This window comes from Palaemon carinicauda, chromosome 2 (assembly GCF_036898095.1).
Source record: "Palaemon carinicauda isolate YSFRI2023 chromosome 2, ASM3689809v2, whole genome shotgun sequence".
Lineage (NCBI taxonomy): Eukaryota > Metazoa > Arthropoda > Malacostraca > Decapoda > Palaemonidae > Palaemon > Palaemon carinicauda.
The window spans coordinates 161,573,751-161,599,380 of record NC_090726.1 but is presented as its reverse complement, the minus strand read 5'-3'; the positions used below and the strand labels follow the sequence as shown (position 1 = coordinate 161,599,380).

The window sequence follows — 25,630 nt, the reverse complement described above, 5'->3', positions numbered from 1 at the left end:
TTTCTCGGGTGCTTGCTTCCCTTTCAAGTCCTCGTAGATTCGACTGGCCTTCTCGCATATGATAGTCTCGGTCACGATATCTCCCGCCAACTGTTTCTCCTTTATCCAAATCAAAAGAAGCCTCTCCTTGCTTGAGAATGGTACATATAGTTGACATACTCCTCTCGTAATGGCGCGCCAGCTCAGTTACTATTACGCCACTCATGTTTTGTGATTATTTCATGCTTCATCTCCATTGTCATCATACGCTTTTTCTTCTCACTACCCTTGTTTGCACTTGCTTGCTTTGGACCCTTTATTTATTCACTTAATTCTGCACTGCTTCACGCAAAAAACACGTAAAAAAAGCAAACAATACGGCCGATGCTTCGAGATAACTTTACGCGACAGAGATCCGAAGGGAAAGACCAAGTGATGCTGTCCTCGTGATCAGCCTCTCGCACATGCATCCACCTGGCAGCCGCATAGGGAACTACTGTACCTCGTATCTCAAATTTTTCCTCGTATCTCAGAATAGAAATTTGCTCGGAACTCTCCTCGTATCTCAATTTTCTCTTATGTTGGGTCGCTCGTATCTCAAGGTATTACTGTAGTGCGCATCTCTGGGAAATGCAGATGTAGGCAGGATCAAGTTTTGCACCATATTCATCTGCAAGACATATGGCTGCTGACGAGGGTTATACTTGGTAGAGAAGTTGGAGGAATTTGTCTACCAGAAGCATGACCAAAAACACAACGAGGAGCATGATCTGGAGTGTGATCAAGAGCACTACCAGGAGTGGAATCAAGAACTCGATCAAGAGCACGACTGGGTGGAGCATAGCCAAAAACACGACCAGGTGAGGCAAGACCAGGAGGAGGATGAGAAACAACAGTGCTAGGTGTAGAGGCTCTCCCTCTGACAGTGACTATGCGGAGTCAGAAAGAATAGGACCAATACAGATCAGTGCACTTCCCTCGGGAAGGTGCCAGAGAGGACAACTCCCACCGATGATTCCGGGAGTGAGACTCGCCGCTTAGCCACTCCAAGGACAAGAAGTACTACGAAGGTTGAAGACAAGGACGCCAGAGGATCCGAGATCCTCCTCTGAAGAGGAAAGATTAGGACAAGGTTAACAAGGAACCTTGTGAGCAAGCTCCGAAGAACGAGAGCTCTGGAAGAGAACTTCCTAAAGGATAACGTCGGTCTGGAACCACCAATAAGAAGGTCCATGAAGTTGCATGCTGAAGCTAGAAGTTCTATAAAGATCAGGATGAAGGACGCCATGAGCGTCATTGATCCTCTTCCGAAGAGGAAGGATTAGGACAAGGATGATGAGCCACCTTGTAAACATGCTCCGAGGAGCACAAGTGTTCTGGAAGGGATGATACCGAAAGAGAAGATCCTCTATGTTGTAGCAGACCTAGAAGTTCCCTTAAGCTCAAGGAGGACACCAGAGGCATTAGTGATCCTCCTCTGAAGAAGGCGACTCAGGACAAGGTTGCCTCCTCCGAAGAGGAAGGATCAGGACGAGGTTGCCTCCTCCGAAGAGGAAGGATCAGGACGAGGTTGACAAGCAACCTTGTGAGCATGCTCCGAGGAGTAACGCTCAGGAAGAGGACCTCCTGTAGGGTACAGCCTGGTGAGAAGGTCCATGAAGTAGTTGCAGGTCCATTAGTTCCATGAAATTCAGAGTGAAGGACGGCAAAAGGAACAGATATCTTATAGTGAAGAGGACGGATCTAAAGGTCCTGAAAGATCAGGATGAAGGACCCCAGGGGCGTCAAAGATCTTCTGAAAAGGAAAGATCAAATAAGGAAGACAAGCAACCCTGAGAGCATGCTCTGACGAGCAGAATAGTTCTAGAGAACGGCGAAGCCTGGAGCTGCAGCCAAGATGGTCCTTATGTAGAGAAGGTCTTCGAAGTCGCTGTCGCCCTAGTCCTTCAAGAAGGGCATCAACGACAAGATATTGACACCCTGAAGGATGATGACAGGACTGGAGCTGAAAAATTTCCTCAAGTTGCTCGCCAGATCTAGAAGGTCCCTGAAGATCTGAAAAGGAAAGAACAAACAAGGAAGACAAGCAACCCTGAGAGCATGCTCTGACAAGCAGAATAGCTCTAGAGAAGGATGAAGCCAGGAGCTGCAGCTGAGATGGTCCTATGTAGAGAAGGTCTTCGAAGTTGCTGTTGGCATAGTCCTCCAAGAAGAGCATCATTGACAAGATCCTGAAGCGTTAGGAGAACGTCCCTGGGTAGGAGTGACCGATAGCGCCCTGACACTCAACCTCTCATGAAACCATGCAGAGGAACCTAGAGAGTCCGAACTCTCCAAGTCGGTCGGCTTCTGTTTTGGGATCCTTTTCAATTCGCCTCATATCAAAACTGAGAAAAGTAAAAACCCCCTTGAGAGGAAGCCTCTTTCACATCCCAAGAGAAACGAGAAAAACTCTCAATCTTGAGGTTCATAAAAGGTTAATGGAATTCCTCTTTCCCAACAGGCCTTTGGAGGAAGCCAATGGAAAAGAAAGGGAAAGAGGTCGCATCATGTAGTGTCAACGACCCCCAAAGGAGAAGGGATCCTGATTCCCACCCCAGAAATGCTTTTCCTTTGAAGGATGACCTCCTGGCCCCAGTGATTGCCAGGCAGGGATGTAATCAAAGGACCACCAACACACATGAAACGAATGGTCATAAACTTCGGTCAAATATACATGAGTACAGTAGTGGTAACAAATACACTCGCAGGTCGGCAAGAAATTTTTGAGAAAATTTCAAAGATAATTTCCAAAGGAAAAACTGCCAAAGTTTCCAGTAGATGGAAACAAGTATACTCTCTGACAGCTAAAATCCCATTGAGATAAGTTAGCTACAGGGCAGGCGGTTGCCTCCCCACCGCTGGCAGTTGTTTACACCTAGTTAAAAGTTTGACTGCTGTATTGCAGCTGTTGGTCTCCTATAAGTAAAGAAATATGGTTTGTACTCGTGTAAGAACAATTATAGTGTTCTTAAATTCTTTACATTAATTTGTCACATATACCAAACCTAGATACCTTCCTATCAGTTTTTGTTAGTTTCATGTACTTACCACTTCTTCACATATGGTATGGTGTACCTACTTTGTGTTGGCTCATTCTTCTCATATAGTCATTTGTTTCTTTATCAAGAAAAAGTTCCTTGGTGTAGCTACTTCTCATTGACTCAATTTGTGATTTTTTACATCCATAAAATCAAACATTTAAAAAAGTACTCACCTCTACTCTTCCTATTTTATGTATTACACAACCTTAAAGTGACCTTGGAAACTGAAACATTAATAGGGATTTATATTTATTTTCAAGTCCCCATTTATAGGGTCCTCTGCCTATATATAGTGACACTGTAAAATGTATCAAAATAGGGTGGTACGCAGGCAGGCGGCTCATATAACAATCCATGTACATTCTGTCTGTGCCCATTTCATTCCTAGATCACCTGAGGCTTTATGAAAATAAAGAGAGATTACACCTAAAAAAAAATTTCAACAACCTATAAACTTAGATTTTTTTCTAGAAAAAAAAAATTAAACAATTAGCAATTCCCCTTCATCTCATCTCCAAAGAAAAGTACAGTTTTATTCAAATTTACAAGTTCCATCACAAATTCCAATTTTAAGGGAAAACTCATGAATATCTGAATTTCTCTACTGATCAACATTTCTGCAAGCTGGGAAACCAAAGGCCATTTCATGATGGAACCAATGGAGAAGCTGTTGCTGCAGATGCAGCACACCTCAGATGAATAAACTCAAATGCTAAGTTGTATTAACCAATATATACAATTCAATATAAGCAAATAAAGCGTTTGAAAACACCACCCCTTTGTGACTAGCTGAACCACAGTGCAACAACCGAACTTCTTTGCCTGAAAAATTTTGAGGGAAATAATGGTAATGGAAAAAAGATGAAAATAGTGGTAATGGAAATAAGATGAAATAACAATAACAAATTTATAAAGGGTAAGTCAGAGAACCCTTTTATTAGAATGAATTAGGTTTTTACACTCCCATGGCATCAAAGCAAAACCTGACTTGTTTCAAAAAATTGATTTACCTGTGCTGTTGCAATTCGGTAAAATTTATCATCTAATATTACAGTGTTAGATCATCTAAATAAAGTCAAACCAATTGTTACAATAGAAAATACAAATGAATACAAAAAGGACTTGAGTATTAGAAGTTTCAGGAATAAATGCATTGCCTTTACACCTTCCCTAAGCCACCTTTACTAGAATTCTAGGATATAGTCTTTGGCTTCCATGATATTTACTGTTACAGTACTTTCATTGTCTTGAGAAATTAATGTACTAGGCAAATTTAAACAACAATCAAAGCTGTATACTAGTATACGCATAAATCAGATCTAGTGGACTGATACTGGTTTCTGGTGTCAGTTAATACTGCTTAACTGGTTTTCATTACGCAGTGAACATACATGTGTATGTTTTATGTACATAAGCAATTATCATGTGTAGTTTGTGCTCATACAAATGTATACAGTAAATATCTTTTCTGGCACACATTAGCAAATTTTTACTGGCTTACTGTAAGATATCCAATGCAAACCAATCACAAATGACTACAGTAAATGAGCAGCAATGATTACAGTACTGTTTTAAGCTTTAAAATACTAGCAGAGTGAATCAGTCATGACAGCCAAATACTTTATCACACCAATGTCGTTGTTTTCCATGGCAAGTTAGGTACAAAAAAATTAAAATTGAGGGAGGGGTCATTGGTCCAATTTCTTAAAACACCACAAGTGAGAGCAAGGAATACTTGAGCATTTAAAAAGAATTTTAAGTTTAGTGGAGCTAATAAGACACTGCATAACAGTTTGATTTGAAGACTTGGATGTCCAGAGTTATTTCCAAATTAAAGTTCCAGTACATGAAAAACAATGAAGTTGTATTTAAAAAATCCAGTTCCCTTACAGCTTAAGATATGTTGTTAAAACAGGAAACTTCCTCGGCTGGTTTGATTATGGATATTGCGAAAAAACCTATACAAAGACGAGGGAACTTGCACACACTTCTTTGTCATCCTAAAATAATTTTTTTTTGTAGGAGAAACTATCAATCATAAGGTTCTTTGGCATGGGCACTTTCAACATAAAAGAGAAGAGATAAGAGGAATATAAAAGGCACATAATTAATGGTAGTCTTGTGAAAATGATAATGATGACATTCAACTAATAATTGTGGAATGTACCATAGAAAAACAGCCACCAACAACAGAAACCTCCAATGTGCACTGAACAAAACAAAGGACCGCACCATTAAAGGTCACTCCTACTCAATTCTAAAGGATTTAAATACAATTTTCAGCTTGAAATAACAGCCATACACAGTAATGGAGCTTCACTCTGGGTTGATTTATTTTTTCATGAACATACCACACACAGCTTTAAACAGCATATTCTCATAAAACTAAGGACAGTAGACCTAAACTTCTGTACATTTCTCTGCCCTAGTTTCAAGAAATACTTTAAAATTTTGACCTAAGGAGGGGAAAGAAAAACTGAATCACTGACATCACATTGTCCAAGGCAATTCTATTGTGTCCTTCACAGATGCCTTTATCCCATATATCTGGTTAGTGGGACCTCCACACAAGTAATGTCAATTCAGGATAATGAAAAAAATTATCTACAGGTAATAAATACACATTTTTTAAAGTAATTGTTCAATATAAGCATTTAAAACAGGAACTTCATATTGTTCAATGATTTCCTATGTTCAGAGGTGATTTCAAATGTTATATATATAATATATATATATAAAAATACTTCGCCAATATCTAACAAAGCAGTTCTTTTTCAAAATCAATGTGAATTAATTAAAATGTGGCGAGAACAACAGCATGAGATGGAATACTCATGATAATTATAGTAGTATGATCTTGGTTGACACCAAGTTTAAATACACCAGGATAAACAGCTGTTTCATTCTTTGTGGGGAGTAACTTACTGCTTTCTTCTGAGATAGTAATCTCTCTTTCTCACAGTCTCTTCTATACATGGTAACTGGGTCTGATTCAGCAAGCAAGCACACTCCACACATGTTGAGTGAGGGTTCCCATTGTCACATTAATTCAAACCCTGCCTTTTCTTTAATCTGCAATGTCTAAGATTAACTAATGAGCCTCAGCTACTAGGAGAGTCAACATGATTGTGGTTGGCGGTGGAAGTGGATTGCGATGTGGAGGTTGAAGAGGGGTCGCTGGACTCAGTTGTTGATGGCTGAGGGAGATAGAAGGCTCTCGCCCTTGGAAATACTTCGTGGCACTGGCTTTTGTAATGGCTAATTTCCTCAGGAGTAGCATTAAATTCAGTTGATTCTAACCATTTAAGGACTGCCTGTGCATTCTGAGGAAAAAAATAAATTTGATTATACCAATGAAGAAACACTTAACTAGTTTAAAAGTTAACAAACCATCCAATAAGAGCCTCTTGTTAATCCACATAAATTTTTATTAACATTTCTGTTACTTCTGGTAATTGCACTAAATTATTCTAACAAATTTAATTATATATAAAAGTTTATTTAAATCATAGTATGTTTTGTAAACAAATACCTACCTACCTGTATGGCACCTAAATAAAGAAAATTAGACTACCCATAAAACTTTACATTAGCCTAACAAATCAATTATAAAGATGTTTCAACCAGAATTTTAACTTTTACTGGCCTGGCTTGAAGATTTTCTTCTTATAGAATGAATACCAAGGGTTCTTTCTTATAAAAAGAAATAAAATTTTAATAATGCATATAAGGAATACAACTGATAAGACTAAATAAATTACATTTTTTATATATAAAAAAAACTTTAAATTAACACTTTTTCAAATTTATGACCCAATAAATGTCATTTGTCATCAAATAAAATTTGTGCATTCACATAAAATATCCTTTGTTAATGATGTCATCCACTGACTAAAGATTTTGCATTTCTGGAATTTGCCCATATGGCCACACAACACTGAAGACAGGGAAAACCTTGCAGTTCCACTATGAAGAAAAAGTTGACAAGAGGTTGGACAGCAAGATAGAAGGAAGGACTAAAAGGTGGTTACAATTAAATGTTTTAAAGAACCCTTAGAAATGCATATAGCATGCCACATAGGGTACACTGGTAGTTCAACCCACGTACAAGGTGCACTGGCTACACGTAAGAAGCGAGTTAAACGAGTGGCAATAAAATAAGCGATTTCAAGAATTGTGTCCATATCTGACCGACTTCTTCCCATTTCTATTGATTTGCATAATCCTGTTTTTTTATTTTGTTGTTTCATTATAATGAATTTCAGCTATGTTCCCAACATTTATGGACAGGCATTGCTTATGTAGAATACAATACAGTATCTGGTATAGGAAAAAAATTGAGAAATTATATTATTAAGGTTTCAAAGTTCACCCATAAATGACAGAGGTAAGGGACAGGAAATTACTGTAGAGAACAATATATACATATAATCAGTGCTCTAGTCCCCTCTATACCAAGCTAGGAACAGGGAGGGCCAATCAATGGCTACTGATATCTCAGCACTATTTAGAAACTATCACTGTCATGTCTGGGGCTTGTTTATACTCATGTATGGAGCACGCTCCAGACATGTCACCTGTCCCGTTTTGTGCATTGTGTAGCCATGAGGGAACAATATTCATCCTTGGCAGAGTTCAGGATGATGCCACTGCTACCTTCATCAGGTCTTGGACTTTTTGTGATCCACAGAAGAAAGTAAAGAGTCAGAGACAGACCTGCAATGTTGCCCGACCTGAAATTGTTCTTGTTCGCTTCTCCATAGGAAATGAGAAAACAGCTTAGTCCAAGGCAAGATAGTGACTCAACAAACTTCGGAAAAGAAGATATCGAGAAGTAGGAAAACCTAAGACCAGTTCTATGATAGTGGAGTGGGAACAGCAACCACCCCCTATATTCATTTCAATTATTTTAAGGAAACAAGAATATCTAAGAAAATACTATATCTTGAAATAAAAAGTTCAGAAATTACATCATCTATAAAATATTCAGATGGATTACTAAAGATCATTGCCACCTTCTTTAATAAACAGTAAAACCTTCTTATCCATTTATTCAACTATCCACTGTTGAACTATTGATACCTTTATATGAAAAAAAAAAAAAATTATATATATATATATATATATAAAAAATTCTAAGTAATTTTTATTTTTCCTAACATACTTACCGAGAACTACTTTCTTTAGGAGATCACTGGTTATCTCTCTCTGCCGACCAGAGTTTTGAGTAGTTACCCCCCGCTCCAGGCCCTAAGTAGCCTTACCCCCGGCATCAAGGAATGTGCCCCGAGGGTAGGATTAAGGTAGGTCGCTAGCTTGCTGGGTCGCCTTCCTCATTAAGTTCTATTGAATTAGCATAATGCTAGCAAGGGAAGAGAGGCACTCGGGGAAGGAAGGGAGGGCCATTACCCGAAAGTAGTTCTCGGTAAGTATGTTAGGAAAAATAAAAATTACTTAAAATTTTTGATTTGTTCCAACACGAATACTTACCTCGAACTACTTTCTTTAGGAAACTTACACTTTAGGAGGAGGGAGTGCTATTTTGACCCACTGACCCGGCCGTGGAGGCCAACAGGCCTCTGGATAACGGGACCTACCAGAGAGCGGAAGCGAGGGTAACTACACAAAAATTCACGTTAGTGTCTAAGTACTCACCCTTTGAAAAACTTCTTTTGACGTTCCTTCTCGTCGCGTAGTCGTGAAGAATGTGTTATTTTCTGGGAACAGACGGTACTCCCCGAAGAGGCAAGTAAGCAACTGGGTAGGAGGTAGGAAACCGCACTTGTGCCTACCGGTCGCTAGTCTTGAATGCGCCTGGGGTTTTACCGTTACACCGCTTGGAGGGCGGAGATGACTGTTCCAATGGAGAACCCGTCCAAGGATTTTCTTGAGTAGTCCTTGAGGTAGTGGGCAGTAAAGGTTGACTGGTTCGACCAAGTACCTGCTCGCAGAATTTGCCCTACTGCCATGTTTTTCTCAAAGGCTAAGGAGGTGCTCAGGCCCCTGATGTCATGAGGTCTGGGAGTGCCTGGCACTACCATGCCAGCCTCCTTGTAGGTTCTGGCGATAACCTGTCTCAACCAGAAGGAGATGGTGTTTTTGGAAACTTGTTTCTTATTAATACCTGTGGAAACGAAGAGGCTCTTGATGTCTGGTCGGAGATGCGCTGTCCTTTCCAGGTATTTTCTAATTGTTCGCACTGGGCACAATTTTAAGTCTTTTGCATTACCTGTCTTAGGGATGGCAGGAATTGAGAAAACCTTCAAACCTCGGGTCCCAGACTGCTGGGTTCTGAGTCTTGGCCACAAAAGAAGGCACGAACTTGAAGGATACTTCTTTCCACCCCTTTGAGTGAGAGACGTCGTATGACAAACCATGGATCTCTCCCACTCTCTTAGCGGCCGCCAAGGCCAGCAAGAAGACGGCCTTGAGGGTGAGATCTTTGTCCACGATATCCTTCAAGGGTTCAAAGGGGGGACGACACAGCATCTTCCGGACCTTGGCTAAGTCCCACTGGGGCACCACCCTCGTCTGAGGGGGGCAAGACTGCTCGAAGCTTTTGACAAGCATCGCTATGTGTCTCGAGGCCCCCAGGTCGATGCCCTTCAGGAGGAAGACTTGGCCTAAGGCAGCCCGAACTCCTTTTATGGCTGGGATTGACATCCCTACTTTGTCCCTGAGAAACACCAGAAAATCTGCTATGTCTGGGACAGAGGCCTTAAGAGGTCTAATGTGCCTCTCAGAGCACCACTACGTGACGGAGGCCCATTTTGCCTGGTAGACCGCGGTTGACGACTTTCTCAGGTATAAAGACATTCTCTTAGCCGTGGAGGAAGAATATCCTTCTTTCTTCAGGAGCCGCTCTATAGTCTCCAGGTGTGAAGACGTAGGGAGAGTGGGTTGCCGTGGAGCCTGAGAAAGTGAGGCTGGTGCAGAAGGTCTGACCTGGCGGACAGAGGCCACGGCGGTTGACTCGATAGGTCTTTTAGGTCCGCGAACCACTCTCTCTCCGGCCACCAGGGCGCTACCAAAGTCATCTTTAGGTTTCGGGCCGTCCTTACTCTGTTGAGCACTTGTCTTATCAACGTGAAAGGGGGAAAGGCGTACACATCCAGATTGTCCCACTTGAGCTAAAAAACGTCTTCTAAGGCTGCTTTCGGGTCTGGTACAAGGGAGCAATAGACTGTGAGTTGGGCGTTGAGGTTGTTGCAAAGAGGTCAATAACCGGGGAAATCCAGCATTGAATGATGAGCTTGGCTACTTCTGGGAGAAGGGACCATTCTGTCCCTACTATCTGGCCCATTCTGCTGAGGCCGTCGGCCAGAACGTTTTTCTTCCCGGGAATGAACCTTGCTAACATCACCACTTGATTTTCTTCTGCTCAATCTAGAATCTCTATGGTGAGATTGCACAACTCCTTCGATTTCAAGCACCCTGCTTCTTCATGTATGCCACTACCGTGGCGTTGTCGCACATCAACACCACGGTGTTTCCCTTTAGCAGACTTGCGAGGTGTAGGCACGCCTTCTGGACTGCTTCCAACTCCAGGACATTGATGTGGAGTTGCCTGTCCCCTTCCAACCAGGTCTCTCGTGCCGTTTCGTCGAGGAGAAGGGCTCCCATCCCTGGTTGGAGGCGTCTGTGAACAGTAGTAACTCGGGAGGGCCGGTCCCGAAGGGCGTCCCCTTGAGTGAGTTCGACTGGCAATGCCACCATTCTAGGGAGGATCTCGTGTTTGGAAGGACTGGGATTAGCACCTGCTGTGAATCCGTCTGGCACCAGAGGTTCTTGAGATTCCATTGGATGGATCTGAGCCTTACCCTCCCTTGGGGAACTAGGTTCTCCAATGAGACCAGGTGACCTATCAGCCTCTGCCAGTCTTTCGCCCTCCTGGGGTGTTCTGACAGGAACGGCTGACTAATGTGCCTGAGGTTTCTTATCTTGTCCTCCGAATTGAAAACTTTTCCCCGAATGATGTCTAATGTCATTCCCAAGTAGTTCATCCTGGTGGCTGGGGATAGATTTGACTCCTTAGGGTTGATTACGATCCCCAGATCCTTGCAAAATTGGAGGAGACTATTCTCCCTTGTTCCTCCAAGAGGGCCTTTGAGGCGGAAAGAAGCAACCAGCCGTCCAGGTATCTGATAAGGCGAATGCCTCGTTCGTGAGCCCCCACTGAGACAGCCGTGAAGACTCTCGTGAACACCTGGGGCGCTGTTGACAGACCGTAGCAAAGGGTCCTGAATTGCAGGATCTGGGAACCCCATTTCACCCGGAAGAACTTTCGACCCGAGGTTTGGACCAGAATCTGGAGTATACGTCCCTGGGGTCGATGGTCATCATATAATCTTTCTCCCTCAAGGACAGCAGGACTGACTTTGGAGTGTCCATTTTGAAGTCCGTCTTCTTGACGAACTTGTTGAGAGCTGACAGATCTATAACCGGTCTCCACCCCCCGGTCGCTTTCTCCACCAGGAACAGGCGACTGTAGAAACCTGGCCCTGGGAGAAGAACTTCTTCCATGGCACCCTTCTCTAACATGGACGATACCTCCTCTTGAAGGGCGGTCCTCTTTAACGGGTCTTTGGGAGCTAGCCATTCTGTCCGGTTGGCCGGAATAAGCGGGGGTGGTTTCGTTATGAATGGAAGTCTGCAGCCCTCCTTTAGTACGGACACTGTCCAAGGCTCTGCTCCTTGAGCCTTCCATGCTTGCCAATGACGTCTGAGGCATCCTCCAACCCGAGGGTTGGGCGGGGATAGGGGGCCTCCCACTCTATCTTCTTCTAGAGGGGCGGCCTGATCTGCCTCTCCTAGAGGCGGAGTAACCCGACCTGAAGGAGCTTGAGGGCGCTGGAGCTCCCCTGTGGGGGGCCTGAGGTGTTGCGGACCAGGAGGAAGAGGGGGGCCTCTCTCCTCGTAGTGCTGGTAGAGGCTTGGGGTGTCGCGGCACTATCCGAGACGGACCTCTTATAGGGCGGTCTCCTAGGAGTCGTAGGTCTGGGGACGTTAGCCTCCTTCTTTTTCGGGACCTTCTCCATTATGGCTTCTAGTTCCTTCAGAGGAAACAAAGACTCTCCCCACAGGGGTAGGCTGCGAATGGCTCGCGCCTCCCTGTCTGGTACCTTCCGAGACACCTTCGCCAGAACAGTGTCTCGCTTCCAGAGCACCCAGTTAGCTGTTAGTGCGAGAGACTGATATGTCAAAACTTAAGGGTTTCACCCCCGGAGGTAATGAGGTCCCTCAGTAGGCCTTGCTGGTCAGGGTCCTCGGGGTCGAAGGAGGCTTGTACACCTACCAAAGTGAAAGCCCACCAGTCCAGCCAAGAGGAGACGTTTACTAAGTCCCTCGACATTTTCTCCATCATGGAGGCTTCTGCTGGCGAGAAACAGACTGAGGCCGAAGAGGCTCTACCGTCTGAAACGCCTTGACTAAGGATGTCTACGGCTGACTCCACCTTACAGGGGTCTGGGCGTCGTCCCGCTGGTACATAGACTTTGCCTTGGGGTCTGAGGCCCTGGAGCAATTTCGAGGACCTCTGGGTTTCGGGGGCCTCGGCATTGCTGGCCACTACCTTGCCGACATATTCCTGCTCTAGGACTAGCTCTCGGGCTAGAGGAAGTGCTAGGGACGTCTTAGGTTGGGAGGGAGTCTGCATGATCCTCAAAAGGCTTGACTTCCAGGAATCTTCATCCGTAGCCGCAGGTTCCGCTATTTTGTGGTGCCTTCTGAAAAGGCTAACCACTCTCCTATAAGCGGAGTCCTCCGTCAGGGAACCCTCCCCTCCGTCAGCCGAGGTCTCGGCTTGGGGCCGGGGAGCTGGGTTACCGGGCACGCCGACTGGACGTCTAGCTCTTGGGGCCAGGGGCGCCTTCCTGCCGAAGTACTGGATTTCATCTGCGGGGATGTCCGCACCAGGGGCCTGGGTTAACGCAGGCAACGCTGGTTCAGCGGGGACTCTCGTCCGCCCAAGGGCTCTGGGTGCCGAGGATGCGGTTCCCGTGGGCTGACCCGACAGCGGGAACCGTTCCTTCCGACCCGAAGGCCGCACCAGCTGGGCTGGTTCGGCCAGGCCGCCCGACGAGAAACGCGTTTCCCCCCGCTGGGCGGGGTGAACCGGAGGCTTCGGCGACTTACGCCTACCTGTAGAGTCCTTCCTACGGCTTGATCTCGAGGAGCCGGGTCAGCGGGCACTCCCCATCGGGCGCTTCGGTTCTGGAATACCAGACACTCCCTTGCGGTGGTACCGGTCTTCCCCGGCGGGAGCTCCGCACCAAGTTCGGGGGGTCAGAACCGGCATCGCCGTACCGTCAAGGACTACCGTTCGTGTATTCTCTCTGGGGGACGCGGACGCGGATCCCCGTGGGCTGACCCGATGGAGGGAACCGTTCCTTCAAGTCCGAGGGCCGAACCAGCTGTGCTGATTCGGCCAGGCTGCCCGTAAAGATGCCCGGTTACACCCGCTGGCGGGGTGAACCGGAAGCTTCGCGGCCTTACGCCTGCCTGAAGAGGCCTTCTCGCATTTCTCCCTACGAGGATTATATCTGCGTCTGGAGGATGGCCTTCGTGGTGAGAAAAACCCTGGGCTGCCGGTCCGGGGAACGCTGCCATACAGACTTGGGAGGCTCCTTCTCAGCGACGCCCTCGGCTGCAGAAGAGACTGAAAAATACGCCACAGAGACTGGAGAAGAATTAGGGACATTTTTCCCCCACATGGGGTCATCAGAGGAGACGTGGCCTGCTTGCACCAGGACTCCGTCTCCCCACACACTCTCGAAAGTAGTACTTACCTCGAACTACTTTCTTAGGAGTTACCTCCTCCACAACAGACCAACCTCGTCTCCTACTTTGGGTAGGGGAGGGTGGTAGGGAAGATCTGTCAGGCGAGACGCCCGGCGCTAGTCTTCTTAGGCGAACCCTTCGTCGCCTACTTCTTCTTGGTGCTATACCGCACCCACTCAAACTCCTGGGGAAGAGCAATGGGCACTTCCCCGCAACTGACTTACCTCGTCCCCTACTCCGGGTAGGGGAAGATGGCTGTATAAGAAGCTCTATTCGACGAGGCATCGGGAAGTAAGTGGCGAGGAGAGGCTCGTCTTCCTATGAGCCTCTTGGATGTATTCTTCCTCTTGGTGCCGAAGTGCACACACTGCACTACGTTCCAGGACTAGTAGTCCTGACACGTGGTTGTAGGGGAACATAAGCTGCCCCTACACGGCTAACACAGAGGATAAGGGGAGGAAGAATGATTTATTGTAAAATTGTTCCCTTCAGCTATTAATTCCTTGAAGGGAATCAAGGAATACACTGGGTAAGCACACGGGTGGAAGGTGAACGCACAGGAACACCCGGGAAAAGTACACTGGAAAACGCAAGTTGCCACGCTGGGAACACGTGGGGCACTGGAACGCACACAAAGGATCGACAGAGATACGAGAGCGAGAGATGTTATCGTCTCGCGACCAGAGAACTTAATGAGGAAGGCGACCCAGCAAGCTAGCGACCTACCTTAATCCTACCCTCGGGGCACATTCCTTGATGCCGGGGGTAAGGCTACTTAGGGCGCGGAGCGGGGGGGTAACTACTCAAAACTCTGGTCGGCAGAGAGAGATAACCAGTGATCTCCTAAAGAAAGTAGTTCGAGGTAAGTATTCGTGTTGGAACAAATATAATATATATATATATATATATATATATATATATATATATATATATATATATATATATATACATACTCTGGAAATTAACTTCCCTGTGGCTGCTAAACTGGAAGCAACGAGACAAATTTTAAACTAAGCACAATTACATCACCAATCAATAGAGTATGGTGCTGTAAAATTGTTTCAAGTAAAGGGAATGTTGGGCCATTCTTCTCTCAATTCTACTTGCCTTTCCACATTTTTCATTCCTACTTCCCTTTCCACGCATTTGTACTGTCTATTTCAGTCTCGTTTAATCCTTATTTCACATTAGCCTTGTTACCTTTCTTATTTCTTATCAACCTTATTTCCTTTTATTTAGTACAGTATTTCCGACTAAATTCTGACGAAGTGGATTGATTTTATTTCCCCAATTTGTCCCTCTTTCCTATTCATTTCTATTATTTATGCATTTTACAGTTCATTTCAATATTTATTCATTATTATTGTTATTACTAGCTAAGCTACAACCCTAATTGGAAAAAGAGGATGCTAAAATCCAAGGGCTCTAACAGGGAAAAATAGCCCAGTGAGGAAAGGAAAAAATTAGTAAAATATATGAAGAACAAAAATTAGTAAAATATATGAATGAAGAATATAAAATATCTTAAAATCTTGAAAACAGTAAAAACGTTAAATTAGATCTGTCACGTATAAATTATTAAGAGGTCAATGTCAGACTCTTCAACATGAAAAAAATATCAACTGCCTGGTAACGAAAATCATTCCACAATCTGAATACAGCTGGAATAAAACTTCTAGAATACTGTGCAGTGTTGAGCCTCCTGATGGAGAAGACATGACTGTTGAAATTAACTACATACAAGATGGTATAGTCAGAAGATCTAAATGCAAAGGATGGTCAGAACAACGAAAAATCTTGTGCAACAAGCAATAAGAACTAACTGAATGACTGTCAGAGATTAATATTCTGATTGAGCATAAGAAATTTAATAGACCACAAGTTTTTATTATACAAAATAAGATGCAAGTCAACAGCTAAAGACCATACAGAACAACAGTCAAAATAATACAGTATAGAATGAAAGGATCAAAACATTTCTTTAGAATAGACTGATCATTAACACTCGAAAAGATTTCCTCAAGCCAATTTCTTTTGCAATTGAAGAAACAGATTATATGTTTGTCTCAGAAGTAAATCACGCACAAAATTTTGTATTTATAGAAACATTATTAATGCCGAGACCCAGATGTTGAGGAGCCACTGTCCTTAACCTACTAACAATAATACTTTGAGTTTTATTATTATTATTAATTGCTAAGCTACAACCCTAGTTGGAAAAGCAGGATGCTATAAGCCCAGGGGCCCCAACAGGGAAAATAGCCCAGTGCGGAAAGAAAACAAGGAAAAATAAAATATCTTAAGAAGAGGATGTCCAAAGGCCAGATGGACATCCCTTACACGCAGAAAGCTTTCCTTATATCGATCATTGTCAGCGGCATGCAAGAAAAAGCTTCTAGCACATATTGGAGTATGACAATCACCTCACACTAAAAAAAAACCCGAAAAACTCCCCAACATAGATCGGAGTTCTCCATGCATCTGAAGCATACTCCCTGGGTTAAAGCCAAGGTTGTATATGAAGAAGCTTCAGCAACCAGAAACATCCAAACAGTTTTTCTGGCAATTTATGGACTTGTCAAGAATACAACCTGTCGCTCCTCAACTTAAATGCCCACCAACAGAAGGCCATGATCTAGTAACAAAGGGGATAATTGTAAACAATTATGCCCTTAATTTGTGATCGGATCTAAGGCTGGTTTATCATAAACCGAAGTGCCATTACAATTCTGCCTTGTTCCATATTATACACAAAGTTAATATCACCAATCAAACTAAAGATATTAGAAAAAGATTAAACAGCCTTCAATAGGTAACAACAGTACTCGTTGCAACCGAAGGCACAAGTGAAGAGTCCTCGACAGGCAGGTAGCCGCTACTCACGCTAATTAATTCAATGGCTGTTCCAGCTCGCCTTAAGATATTCACTATTCTAAAGCACGAAAGTTCTGTATACACATTGGAACAAATGGATAATTGTAAAAAGAATTGCAATTCTTGTTTTAAAACAAAACCCACACGTAAATTAATTTTATATAAAATAGATAGCATACCAACCATTCACAAATCAAATATCAGTTTAATCTTATCTAATCTTCCAGGACAACAGTAAATTCTATATTGCCCTAAAAAGGTTAAAAAAGTTCTTACCTGGTGTACTCTGCCTAACAAGTGTGAATCTAAAGCTGTACCAATGGTAAGGCCTCGTTCACGTTGTACGCTGTCAAGGAGCACCATTGATCTGGCAGCTATCAGAAAATAAAAATAAAATGGTAAGTTCAGGAATGAATACAATACATAAGTCAACCCCTTACATACTGATAATTAATTTGATTTTAAGGCCTTTTTTCCAATTCAACCAATCTCCAAAATCATGAAGCAGAGTGTCTTTAGTAATATCATTTATCATCATATTCTAATTATTTTTTCTGCTGAATCATTCAGTATTTAGGCACACATCATTATTTAGAGATGAAAATTTAAATGTAATCTACAGTAAATACAAATGTCTAAAAAAGAATTCTGTAATTGTGCATTACAACACCAGATGAGTGCCAAATTATACCTAATGAAATTTTGTAAAACCCTGAGCTGATCCCTCATTAAGTACATTGTGTTTTCTGCTTATCATTAGCATAGATGACTCAATGCCAGCTTAATTATTTATGCCATCTATTTGGACTTTGATTGCATACATTTTACGAAAGATAGTTTCCTTTAATTGGATATCATTTGAAGAAAACTATCTTTGGTTCACAAATTCATTATGATAAAGTGGGTAATGAATACGAGATACTTCAAACAATTTGCTCCATTGTAAAATTGTAGTCCAAACTTTACCCCTTGAAAACCCCAAACCTTTAGGTTTGCTCTTAGAATATGCCTTAAAAAAAAACCTTAATTTCATTCATGGTTTCTTTCCTTATTGCTTACAAACTTTTTCCTTGTGAATTTTACTCATTTTGTTTCTCTATAAGGTGGAGAGATCTAACCTTTTTCACAAGCCATCTTGCATTTTATTGCCCTTCATTTTTTTCTTACGAAGGCATTTATACAACTTTCCTCATATCATCCCCTGGACCATTCAATTTTCATACATTCATAATGTCCTGTATACCGTATATAAAATATATGTATGGACACATCTTTAATTGTTTATATTATATACCCTTATCTACTTGAAAAAATGGTTCACCTACCTTGTAATCTATGTGGGAGGGAATCTTGATGACTATTCAAAAAATCTTCATTCAAGGTGGTTGGATCTGTTGTTGGAAGTAATCTTGTTACTTCTCTGGTGATAACGTCTACTACAGCCCCAGTCTGACCTGCTAATTTTTCATTTCTAAATTTAAGAAACCTGACCACACACGTATGAAGTTCTGGATGAGAGGGTTCCAATTTTAAAGCCCGTTTTAATGCCTGAAAGTATAGAAGTCGTATTTCAAAGTAATTTCCGATCAAATTTCAGTTGAAAATCTTTACAAGCATGACAACTACACAGTACTTTAGACAATATAATTTCACTTTCAAATATCCTAAACATGACTAAAAGGACTTGGATTTATATTTTCTGTGTCTAAGCAAGAAAGCAAAATGACCTTGAAATATGAAAAGCAAATAATTATCTCAAACTATTCAACTATTTGAAATAAAAAATTATCTTGTGCAACTTAATGAACAAAAAGAAAAATGAACAAGAGAATATTTACATTATAGAGGTATGAAAAAAGTACAAATAGAAATTCTGGAAGTCAATAATGGGTTTTCTTACCTGTAGCATGAGCAATGGTTTAGATTTTCTAAAATAAATTTCAAAGGCCATGAGGTGAGTTTGAATTCGGTTAGAAGCAAGAGACTGGAGTGGCTTAAGAAAGTGGATGGCTTCACTTAAAGGATCTTCTGTCCTCTCCAATTTACTTGGTACTAGATCTTCTGCTGGTGTGTTTTCATGGTCATCCTGTAATTAAATTTTGCAAGAGATTACACATTAATAATAATAACACTTGGATGCACTTATGTCATTTACATTTTTAATCTTCACAGTACTTTCTTTAATGATAAGAGCCATCAATACATACTGGATTTCCAGACTTTGACTTTTTATCTTCTTTCTTCTTTTCCTCGACCTTATTCTGTTCAGCCTTTTTAGCTGCTTTACGCTGTTTAGATCTAAGTTTCTTGAGCTCCGCTGGGTCCATATTTGCTGAAAAATTAAAGAAAAAAAACTTTTGTAATATTAATTCCAGACAAAGAGTAGTTTTATTCTAAAACCTTAAGGTCATGGTTACCAATATATTACTAAAGTAGGCAGACTCTCTAAGTATGTTTTTGGATATCTAACCTCAAAACCCTACAGTAGATGTTATAATACAACCTTCACAGAAAACTGCAAGTGTTTATCACAACAGCTGAGAACTCAACACTAGAGCCTTCCCCTTTTATACTATCTTCTGTTGGAAAAAAATAAAGCTTTTTTTTTCGAGAATCATGAAAAAATACAATTGCATAGCCAATTTTGATATCCTACAAAGCCTTAGGCTGAAATTTTAGTCATATAAACACACAAGATGTGAATATCCTAAAAATGCTAAAAATCCTTGGTATATGGTGCTTACCCGTTAACATTATGATCTAATGATTTACAATTTAGTCAATTTCCTATCCTTAAATAAAAAAATAAAAAAGTTTCAAATATGATCTTATTAACAAACCCCATGGTGTATGGTGATATTTAAAATCTCTAAAAAAAAAAAAAAAAAAAAAAAAGATGTGTAAATGCTTGACATGTTATAAAAATGTTCACTTACCTGTATTAATATTATTTTCTCCAGTATTTACAGACAGAGGCTTGTCGTGCAACCTGAAAAAAGAATTAATTTATTAAGAAATTTAGTCGAACTACATAAACCTGGCCCAAATTATCAATTCTTTTATTATACAAATGGAGCAAATGAAAAACAAATTTAAGTATTTAGCCCGCAGTAGTTAAGACCGAAAGGTATGCTCAAAATACATTTAGCACTTGGCAATAAATACTCAATTGGGCTACTGAAATTAAATCAGAATATGCTAACAGGAGGGACACTAACCATTACTCCAGATGGCATTTTTGGATTAGAAAACAAAGTTTGCAAGAAAGTAAACTTTAAGAGCAACAGATCAAAGGATAAATTTCAACATATTGTAAAATTTATACAATAATACCTTTTTGTAAACTAAAGTCAGCACAAAAATATGGGCAATAAATAAAGTTGAAAATTACGTTACTGAGGTTGGACAGCCAAGTATCACTGCAAAGAAATCTTTGTATAACGGCATCAAGCATAAGGTACACAGTACACATAATATCTCTGAGTCTTTGCATATCTATTTTTTTTGGGGGGGAGGGGTTGTGCTAAACAATTCTGTTGTAGTAACTATCGGATAAATAGAAAGTTCTTTCTGTTCTTTAAATTAATAATTATATTGAGAAGAAAAAGGAACTACTATGTACTGTACAGTAACATGACCTGAAAAAGGAACAGCGATGAATATATCAATGCCACACAATTATTGTTAAAGAACCAAATCAATTAAAAACTGTATACTGTATATGTGCAGCATGTTTTAGGACAAGGTTGTAAGTTGAAATATTTGTTTGAAAATTCAAACTTCACCACCAAAAGAACCTTGACAGCTTTGAACAAAAAATAAATAAGAGCAAAATTACAGTAAAATGCAGAAAAAATGGTGGATTAAGGTCAATCACTTTATAAGGATTAAAATTAGAGGAACATTATATGTAAAGAAAATAAGACAATAAAAATACCTTATAATTTTGGGGGTTTAATGTGCTGTGTGGTCTCTAAGGACCTTACTGTGAGAGGCGAGAACAAGGAATCCAATATGATATGAATACCAAAGAAATATTGTCTCCCATGCTCTAGGGCCGGTGTATCAACATGCAAAGCACCGACTGTGTGTGTATAAGAGACCTTCAACGTCAGGAGCTCTTGAAATTGACACACTACCTCCAATGCTGAAAAATGTCTGCTATGGGCGACGTCATTACTATGTCATCATTGCATAGTCGAAAGAAGCAACACTACAGCTGGGGACCAATCTACTTGCGCCCAACCACCATCCACATTTACGTCGTCATTGAGACAACACCATGAAGTGAGGAATTTTGGAAAACGATTAAGATAAATAATAGGAATCACGTTTTGGTTACCACAATTAAAAAATATTTTGTTTTGAATAGCATTAATGTAAATTGGATTTAAATCTTGGTCAAATGTGCCAACAGTTGAGTAAGTGTATATGCTTTGATTTCTGAATTGTATAGTATTGTTAGCAGTTACGTTCCAGATTCTTGAAACATAGACGGGTTTAAGCTGTTTACAATTCCCAGTGTTAAAATTTGACAAACCCTTTCTAATTGAATAAATTTTGATTCCTTACTGGATTAATTGTATTTTACATAACAGTAACTTTCCTTTAATCATAACTCTTACAAATGTTAGTGATTAAAAGAAAAAAAAAAAAAAAAAAAAAGGTGAAATTTGGTTTACTCCCTTGTTATAATAAAAAGCATGGAAGTGTATATGTATAGTGAGGGTTAGGAAACTAAATGGAAATAGAGGTCTTCCAACTTGGGTCTTTAAGACTGGATCGACTACTAGGGGAATCTGAAGCAGACCCAAACTCTTCTCTGGTTGCCGTCTGGTTGAAAAGCAGTTTGAAAGAAAGAATCTGGCCTTGCTTAGAATTCTTTGTTGAGATACTTTTGTTAGGCATGGAGTGGTTTTTACCTTTCCCATATTAGTCCCTCCCCAACTCCCATGATCCTTCATACCAAAGTATCCCAATAGAGTTGGGAAGGTCACACAGAGGAGACCTATGTGTTTGGAAGATGATCCCTTCAGTTTTCAGAATTTCACATATGTTGGAACTGATGGCAGTTTTCCTGAAATTGAAGAGATTTGGTCCCAGAAGGAACTCCCATATAAAGATTTTCATAGACAATCAAGTAGTGGTCTATTGCCTCAGAAAGGGGGGAGGATCCTGCTTGAGAATTCTCATTGCAGTGAATCTCCCTATTATGAAGTTTCTTTGGGAGAGGTGTTCCTCTGACCATTCCATATGTCTAGATCTGTCAACATAGGGGCAGATGCCTTATCCAGACAGGCAGACTTGCATATAGAATGGACCTTGGATCGGAGCTCTTTTCAAGAGATTCTACAGTTAGTTCCAGATCTCTAAACTCACGTGTTTGCAACAAAAGAGAACCAAAATCTTTCACTATACATAGTGTTGAATGAGGATTCTTAGGCAGAGGCAAGATCCTTCATAACTTCAGGAACAGCTGTCTTAATAGAACCAGTGTGGCCAGACAACCCATGCTATCCACTGCTTCACCTTCTGAAACCAAGATTACACCCATTTCCTTTTTCACAACTGTATAAGAAAATAGGGAGACGGAGTATCTTCGTCTCCTCCTTTAAGACCCAGAACCTCCACACTTGGATCTTCTTTCCTGCATTTACAAGAGAAATTTCTTATCCCACAAGTTGGCCGATTTCATCCATGAGAAAACACCAAGTGTGAAAACCTTAGATTACTTTTCAAAGGAATAGGTCACCTTGTCAGATAACCCTGGACTTCTTGGATTCTTTCTGGTCCATAAGGATAGGAAGTTTTAACCATCAACTATACAAATTGGCATTGGCAGAACTGGTCAAGCGTGCCTTTACGTGGATCAAGACTTTGACATGTTTCATAAGATCACCCAGTCTTTTGCTTTGCACAGACTATCTCCACCAATACCTGTTGTAACTTGGTCTCTGGATAGTGGGCTTAAGTTGTTGGCCAAGTTAAATAACATACTTCCTCGCGTCATAAGGCACTACACGTGGTAAGACGCACCCTACAACTAGCTAAGCAGTTTTTGGAGAAAAAAAATGAGGATTTTATAACCTATCGTAGCAGCATTTCCTGTTCGGCAACTCTACAATGTGATTTTCCATCTGTCATAGTAAATTTTCATATTTTGGGCGTACGTATTAAGAAATGTGTTAGTTTAATATTAATTTGCTGTACACCAGTTATCCCAATTCTATTAAATATACACATCAAAAAAGTCCTATTAAATCTTCATATAAAAAAAAAACACTAACCAGTCGTAGTTACCACCACAATGCGTAGCATCTTTATTGTTTCAACTTTCAAGTGTTTGTTTACGTGAAAGCAGTGTTGCCAAATGTTCCTGTTGCCAAATGTTCCTGATCAAATGTCAGTAAAATAGTAAAATTCTGGTAATATTTCCCAAATTCCACATGTCCACATTTTCATACAAAATTCATTACTGATCAAATAAAGAATTCCATAAAAGTTCCACTAGGTGGAATATTTTTTCTGCTGCTTGTGACTCTAGGTCTAGTTATTTGTTGATAACGTGATAACACTACACTCAACTCATAGTGCGATGTTTTTTCAAGGTCGTGCACAATAACTATCTGTTTGCATTATTTTGTAACTCAAGCAAGTCTATCAAAATATTGCTTTATTACAAAATATCAAGAAAATTAGAAAATAAATATACAGTATACTGCACAAACAATTAATACATCCTACCGTCGTCTGCTAGGATGCCGTTAGTTGGCATTTTTTCTTGTAGATGGCGTTGGCGAGTCATCAGCTGATAACCAAAACAAATAAATATCTTATTACCTTTACCAAACAAAGTTTAGTATCAAAATATATTTATTTATTACGTATGGATGATGATTGTGGCCTTATATTTTATGTATGGTGAGTGGAGTGTTTGTATGTCATTACTTGTGTTTGCGATTGTCAAACTACCCCAAGGTAGTTATCGACTTACGACAGGGATAGGGACCAAGAGACAGGTTGTAACTCAATCTGCCCCCAAGTCAACTTAGAAATGTGAAGTTTCCATAAATTCATTATACTGTAACCATCTTGGTTGTATTTTATCATTCTTTTCTTATTGTATATCATTATTTCATTTGATTGGTTCATAGGATATCATATGCTTTATTAAAACATTTTTGCATTCTATTATTCAATTCTGGGAGCATTTTAACAATCAACAATTACCAATAATTTCTTAACTTATTCAAAATATCTTCATAATGAATATTACATCATCACCAATATGCTACAGGATATATTTTTCTTACAGTTCGTTTATAGCCATTACTATTAGTTATATGAATACGTTCTCGCCCTCTCTCTCTCTCTACGGTTAGTTCATTTTCAAAGCTTCATACCTTATTTCAATATTTACTTCATTATCAAATCTACATATTTCTTTAGAAATAATTAGAAATTCTTGGTATAGCTACTCTATGTTTTGATTATGGGAATAGTAATATTACTCAGTAAAGCATCAAAAAGGAAATCACTCCATATGCCACTCCCCTTCCGCCACAAATATGACGTGAACTCGACAAAGAATGACTTTTTTCTTGCAATAAAAAAATTTTTATAATGCAAAAGTAATTATCATTATTTCTAAGAAAATATATGTTCTATTAGTTTACTTTCAATAGATAAATATAGATCTACTCTCAGAGATGAAACAAATTGAATAAAACTACCGTAAAATAAGAGATTTTGTCCTAGTTGTAGTCAAATTTAGACTAAGTACTCAAAACAACCGATACAGACCAATGAAATATTAAGCGGTAGCCCATTGAAAGGAAATCTCTCGATTTACCCAATCGCTTTCCACTAAAAATTTCATGTCATCAGACATATGATATGAACTTGACAACTTAAAACTTTTCCTAATGTATTTTTTATTAAAATGGATACTGTATATTATCAAAGAAAGAAATACTAACTAACCATGAGAAACCGGATAATTTATATACAAGAAAATTGATTATTTCTAATGAAATATTAGTCCTTTGTCCTATTAGTGTACTAGTTCCGATACTTGTGACGTCATCAGTGAAAAAAGCTGTTGTAAATGTGAACAGTCGTAAGCCGACGACTACCTGTACAACTTTATCTTAGTATTAAGATGCAGGGTGATTTTTGGGGCATTTTTCAGGGGAAAAAAAAAAGTTTCTAATGACACGGGAAATACGGTAATTCCTCCCTCCCTAGAGGAACTATTGCAAAAAGCCCTATTTTTTATAGCTTTAGCCTTAGGAGCATGTCGTTAAAATTGTGGCCTTTCAGAGGGGACAGGAGTTTATCACTATATCCTGGGTTGTCTTCTAACCAAAAGCCCCTTCAGACGAGATCCACTTTACATCTCCCCTCTTTAGAGTAGGGAGATATTAGCCTCTGACCAGTGTTTAGCCTACAACTATACTTGCAGAGATTCATGTCCTCAGAAGGTACTTTGTTTCAAAATACAAAGATCACCAAGCCCCTTTCAATAGGGGCTTATCTGTGTTCTGATGACCATTCTAATTAAAGATGATCATCCTGTCTCCATCCGTAAAACCAACGATGAGAGAAAGCATGCCTCTTCACTAGTTTTTTTCTATACTAATATGCAATTTCATGACATCCAGAGCTTTACAGGTTGGTTTGGGCATAGGGTGTTTATCAAACACTTCCTTAAAAATTTCAAACAGTACAAACACTTATGTTTGGTACTTCACTTGTTAGGTACCCTTACAGGGGAAATTCAGAGAAAAGGACCATATCAGTCCGGTCCTTTAGCAGAAAAGTGAGGACAGGCATCAAGTGTTCCCTAGAAACAGTTTCTTCAGAGGTGACAGTCAAGCTTGTTAGTTTTTCATCTCTACATAAACATGTAGTTG

At 40.5% G+C, this 25,630-nt stretch overlaps 1 protein-coding gene across 2 annotated transcripts in view; it reads right to left on the bottom strand.

The window, feature by feature from the left end:
* Nucleotides 1–5,371: 5,371 nt before the first annotated feature.
* Nucleotides 5,372–25,630, bottom strand: part of Naa15-16 (N-alpha-acetyltransferase 15/16) — a 64,875-nt gene continuing 44,616 nt past the window's right edge. For both annotated transcript variants that reach the window (XM_068359587.1, XM_068359591.1), the window contains exons 12-17: nt 19,652–19,704; nt 18,923–19,047; nt 18,616–18,801; nt 18,041–18,263; nt 16,992–17,089; nt 5,372–6,385 (exon numbers count right to left, since the gene is read on the bottom strand). In XM_068359587.1, coding sequence (XP_068215688.1) covers nt 6,164–6,385; nt 16,992–17,089; nt 18,041–18,263; nt 18,616–18,801; nt 18,923–19,047; nt 19,652–19,704 — 907 coding nt within the window. In that variant the 3' untranslated portion in view covers nt 5,372–6,163. The remainder of the gene's footprint in view (nt 6,386–16,991; nt 17,090–18,040; nt 18,264–18,615; nt 18,802–18,922; nt 19,048–19,651; nt 19,705–25,630) is intronic.